We start from the raw sequence: 5,812 nt of genomic DNA on the forward strand, positions 1-5,812 counted from the left end.
TGTGCATTATCGCAAATGGATCTATGTAATACTAACATTTTTGGTTTTTTAAACAAACCTAGAGTGGAAGAGAGTTAGGCATGCATTTAATGTTTCATTCTCTCCTATACTGATTGGACCTACCTTTTAATGTGAAGCATTGAATCTTTTATTTATTTTCTAGTTTTTGTAAAATGTCCCTTTATTTCACAACCTTTCATAACTTGAGTTCCCTTTCATTTTAATGTTGTAGAATGCTTGATATCCTTGCTAGATCAAATGAATTTAGTGCATCTAATAACTACCTTCATATATATAATAGGTTTCTCATCACATGACAACAAGTGACGCCTGAACTCACATTTCAAAAAGTGGTGTCTTAAGGATAGCTTATTTGATAGCCTCAAATTATTCCTCTAGTGCTTCTGAAGAGGGTTTTAAAGGGCAAGCCACTTCAAGAGAGCGCAGAGGTAAGCCCCTTCACTTTTAACCATGCACAGAGCAAGGTCTTACGAGATGTACAAGCTCAAAATGAGTATTTTTGCTCAACCTCAAAACTCTACGGATACCCTGCTAATTATGATTAAAACTAAACACTCTCCATATCACAATGAGAATGGCATTGATGGACACCAATTTTGTTGCTAGCCTGTATTTTCCCAGAACTCTTTCCGTTTGGCCATACCCACATACCTAATGGGCCCTTAGCAAAGCCAAAATAAAAAAATTGGCCATTGTGCCACCCATCTCAGCCACCGAAAGGAAATTGCGGCACTACAAGCATATTGACATGGAAAATGGACATTTCCCATATGTCCTTGCTTTTGGAGAGGCATTTGCTAGGTTGTTCAGTATGTTAAGCGCTCCTCGCTGTCATGCATGTGCAACAATATATTTTTGAACCACCATAGATTTTGCATCAATAATTACAATGGCATTTTGTCAAATGTAAAAATGAAGCCTTTGAAGCAACCAAGAACTAGAGCTTCAGACATTGATCAAGTTGACATAGACTCTGATTGTTCTTTAACTTGTACATTGCACGTGCTCGGTTTTCTTTCAAAATTTAAAAAAATAGTTTTGGGAATTGAAAAAAGGGATACCTTCCTCTCTAAGTTTCACTTCTTATACATCTGCAAAGAAATCAAAGGATTTGAAAAAAAAAAATGCACAGAATTGTTTGAGCATGTGAGCCACCTCACCCATTTGTGGGAAGGAAGAAAAAATGGCTAGTTTTCTGGGGGCCTATCGCAATGCAGCCTTACATCCTTGTGCTAGTCTAATCACTATGACAACACATTCCAAAGTTCAAGAAGAAAGGGAACCGACTGATTGTCATTGAGGATGTCACCGAGTGGAGCAATCAAGTTGGTAACTCTAGAGGGAGATATAATGGCAAATTGGATTAGCGGCTGCCGACTTAAGAATCCTCACTTGACTTACACATACATTCTGGACACCTCGGATGTCGATATACACTTCTGGCTACTGGACGCACTTGAATCCGCTTGCTTTCTTTCACAGTCTTTCTTACTCTCTCACCAAAATCTTCCCACTCTATCGTCATGTTATGTGAGAAAATACCTGCAAGGCGTCGTTTATTTGGTCTAATGGTGGGTAGAAGACCACCCCCAAAGTAGATGCGATAACCAGAAACTAATGAAGCCAGCTGACTTCCAGAATCGGTCATTGCAAAAATGTCTGCAGCCGCACAGCCGATGAAGTCCAATGCAGCTAGCTGTCAGTAGTCACATACAAATGCCAAAGCAAGACAAATCAGCCAGTTATCAAAAATCGAGCCACACACAACGAGCACAAAGCAAGCAGAATCAAACCCTATCTTTTCTAACTCTGTTTTAAGTCTCCAACCCATAATCAAATAATAGTGTAGACAGTGTAAACGACCATTCATGATGCCAACCACCAGAAAAAACCTCATCATGTCAAGATACGTGGCCCGCACAGCCTCTAGCATAGAATTTTTCATACGTTTCCATATCGCAAACATATACGGGCATGGGAGTATGTTTCAACCCTCGTACTCGAAACATAAGTGACCCTAATTTTATTGAGAAAACACAAACAATGTTACAAGGTAAGCACTCATTGCACCATATATACATGGAACTTTTCCACACCTTACTTAAGGCTTGAAGCTACTCTGAATATTAGTGCCCACATCAACCTCATTGGCTTAAATTTTTCTTGCCAATTATAGCCAAGTATGATATTATTTTTCATACAGGTATGGTTCAGCTAATCATACGAATATGGTTCCAACTATGGCCTCTAGTTATGCCTGTTATTATCCATGTTGATGATGACGACTATCAGAAAGAGTATGCCATCATATTTAGATATCTAGCCGCCTGCGAACCCAGATATCTAGCCGCCTGCGAACCCACGCACCCCCACCCCCCCACGGCCTCCAGTTGGAATACATTGACCAATCGTAAGAGCTTACTTGAGAAGACTTGTTAGTGAAGGGTTCCAGCTCCTTTGGAGATAGAAGGTCCTCTTTGGTGACTAGATTTGGGTAAAGAGAGCTCAAAGCAACCATTCGAGATTGGCCACCATAAATATGAGCTCCGGCCAAAAAGATGCGCGTTCCTCTTTTGAAGCCGAGAGCCACAAGCATCAGCACAGCTTCTTCTGGTGTCAGGGGACACTTCCCTTCCTCTCTAAGCTGTGAGGCCGAAAGCAACCTATGAATCAAACAAAGGAACACCATTCTCTGACACTAGCAGAACGCCAAATTTATAAAAACACTAGAGATGGACAGTAAAAGAAAAGATGGCAATCATACTTTCCGTTCTTTTTATAATCTGTCAATGTCGGGAAATGTACTTCTCTATACGCTTCTAGTTCTTCTCGCTCAGCATCACCTCCTCCAAACTCACACATTGAGTAAGCAACCATATCTGTCTCAAACCTTAAATGCAGCCCTATATATTTTTCACCAGTTGCTTGAAGATTCAAGCTCTCTGCATCCACCAGCATATGCAACCCCTTTGACTGAGCAACAGCCAGGGTGCTACTACCCTCACCTTGTGTCATCTCAGGGCCCCATCTCTTGTCTTGCTCACGCATCCTTCTGACCAGCAGTCCGGCCGCTCTCTGAATCTTTGGAATAAACTTTAATGCATAAAAGTTGCATTTGCATCTAAGTCTCTGCGCCAAATAAGCAAAGGAAAAGCTCAGAATCATTTCCAGGAAAAATTTACTACAGTCATGATCAACCCACTAAAAGAATCAAACGTCCCATTCAAACCAAGCCAAACATAAGGTGGGCTTATATTCAATTACCTGCAAGTCAAAGGGTATTGGATCAAAAGATAATCGGTTTCCAAAGCCAAAGAAGTGCACAACACGATTGCGTAGAAGTATTGGCAGTATGTAATTAATGAAAAAGCTCGGTTTAGCCTCTTTTGGCACATCCATATCCGATACCTGATTGTAGAAAAAGAAAAGATTAACTAGTGTTCAAGAAGCACAGAAGTTTAGCTGCTTTGACAATGACTTACAATGCTTCCTATCGCATCAAGGTCAAGGGATTGCAATTCATTAGGAAGCTCCTTGACAATTTTGATGTCATACTTCAAAATATCGATAAAAAAATTCTCCTGATAGATGTCTCCAAATTGGCTGAGCAACATTCATTCCAGCACACCTCTCTCTCTCTCTCTCTCTCTCTCTCTCTCTCTCTCTCTCTGTGTGTGTGTGTGTGTGTGTGTGTGCCTGCCTGCCTGCCTGCCTGCCTACCTGCCTGTCTGTGTGTGTGCGGGTGTGTGTGTGTGTGTGTGTGTGTGTGTGTGTGTGTGTGTGTGTGTGTGTGTGTGTGTGTGTGTGTGTGTGTGTGCGCGCGCGCGCGAGCACGCCCAAAGCTAAATTGATGCGTGATTTGCAGGAGATGGGGTACCCAAAGAGTTGATTTGGGGGATCATGTCTCTATAATATATATAAGTCAGTAGTGGGGCATATACGCACTCCAGAAGGGATTTCTGATTTGGTTCACTCCACTATTGGGGTGAAACAGAGCTGCCCGCTATCTCCTACACTATTTGGCATGTATGTGGATGAGATTGTTGACTACATTGAGAGGGATGGTGATAGAGGAGCACACTTGGCAAGGACATGGATCCCACTATTGTTATATGCTGATGATATTGTGTCGATTTCTGACGCCCCGGAGGGGATGCAGGCTGCAGCGTCATTTAGATACTTCGTACACGTTTGCCCACGATAGTGGATTGTCTGTTAACTTGGGGAAAACCAAGGTTATGGTGTTTAACACCACACCACAAAGGGTCCAAATCTGAACCCCATAAAGCATAGTTGATGCCACTAGAGTGTCAAAAAGCCATAGCTTTGTTCGAGGTTCGTGGAATTGAACTTGCGAACACCTTCTCCAATCCTCCCAAGGCAGCATAAGCTCTCGTCAATCTAGTCTCTGCTGCTTTCCTCAATGAAAACACCGGTCTACTGAAGACTACCCCAAGGTAGGTATATGCATCTGTATACTTCACCGTCTCCTGGCCATATGTAAAAGGGGACCCTCAATGGACCACCATGGCAGATCTGGTAGCACTGATGGATGGAGATGCATGGAGAGGCCTCTAGTCTCCATGATCTATCAGCTGATTTGGGCTAAGGCCTTAGTGCCACATGAGATTATTCGAGCGGAGCTGGTTGCCCCCCACAGTCAAAGTTGAGGCCCTTACTAGATCGGTTTTCTTCATGCATAATTTATGGGACCTTCCCAGAACAGATATGCTCGGCTAGCCCTTGAGTCATCCCGACACCAAGCGCTACAGGGGACACAGCATGCTGGTATAGGCAGATGACATCATGGTTTCAATCACATGGCTTTAGCATGGATAGATTGCCCCCATTCCAGTACTCCTTAGATGCACCCTTCCTTTCTCTCACACGGACAGAGATCACTAGACTCGTACGTCAAGATTTGATTCAGCTAGATACCAAAAGCACATGGATACAACCGATACAAGAGTTGGGCACGAAGATGGCTTTCTATAGAGAGCATCTTCTCCAACTAACAGAGGATGGATATGTGATCAGACCGGCCTACATGGACACTCATTATCCTATGGAATACGATGTGCTCTTGGTCAGATGCACACATCATCGCATCAGCTAGAGATTGAGACTGGCAGATTTAGGAGAGTACCAATAGAAGCCAGGATATGGCAGTTGTGTCATATAGAGCCAGAGATAAGACTTACGTCACATTTGTCATTGTCCGGTATGCTATGAGATACGGGGTCGATTTCACTATCTATTCAGAGAGGGCTTTGGACCGTTGGCTAGAGTCATGAGGTATCAAGATCAGAGATGCCTCGGGTTGTTTTAGCTAGAGCTACGTAGACACGGGGAGACTCTCTTGAGGAGACCAAGCAGTGGGAGACATTCACAAAGGGAGATCACTGGCTTCTTAAGAGCAGGGACTCAGCAGCCAGATGAGCATGCTTCACAACAAACTTCAAAGCCCACTTATACCAGAGGTATATTAGTGGACAGAGCCAGTGAGCTTGGGAGAGCTAGACGCCCACGTCTACGAGGAAGACCACGACATCGACGGAGGCTCCATCAAAGGATCAAGACTATTCAAGCACGATATGGAAGACGCCCACTACGACTATTTATAGAGGCGGACATTGACGAAGCTCTTCAACGACCGATGCAATACTTTCTCGGGCATCGAACAACGCCCGATGCCGGGCATCCTCCGACATTGATGATGATGATGATGATTTTAGTCTGACAGCCTTTTAGTTCAATCTTTCACTTTACTTCATTTTATTTTTGTACCCAG

General features: G+C 43.3%; 1 protein-coding gene across 4 annotated transcripts in view; it reads right to left on the minus strand.

The window, feature by feature from the left end:
* Window positions 1–947: 947 nt before the first annotated feature.
* LOC147421851 (O-fucosyltransferase 15-like) overlaps window positions 948–5,812 on the minus strand; it is a 55,872-nt gene continuing 51,007 nt past the window's right edge. For 3 of the 4 annotated variants that reach the window (XM_086503811.1, XM_086503809.1, XM_086503810.1), the window contains 5 exons: window positions 3,504–3,624; window positions 3,286–3,429; window positions 2,786–3,150; window positions 2,444–2,684; window positions 948–1,717 (listed from right to left, as the gene is read on the minus strand). In XM_086503811.1, coding sequence (XP_086359937.1) covers window positions 1,400–1,717; window positions 2,444–2,684; window positions 2,786–3,150; window positions 3,286–3,429; window positions 3,504–3,624 — 1,189 coding nt within the window. In that variant the 3' untranslated portion in view covers window positions 948–1,399. Of the gene's footprint in view, window positions 1,718–2,443; window positions 2,685–2,785; window positions 3,151–3,285; window positions 3,430–3,503; window positions 3,625–5,812 lie in introns of those variants that run through there. The other variant, XM_086503812.1, reaches the window with a different exon arrangement.

This window comes from Adiantum capillus-veneris, chromosome 27 (genome assembly GCF_014529385.1).
Source record: "Adiantum capillus-veneris isolate H3 chromosome 27, ASM1452938v2, whole genome shotgun sequence".
Taxonomy (NCBI): Eukaryota; Viridiplantae; Streptophyta; class Polypodiopsida; order Polypodiales; family Pteridaceae; genus Adiantum; species Adiantum capillus-veneris.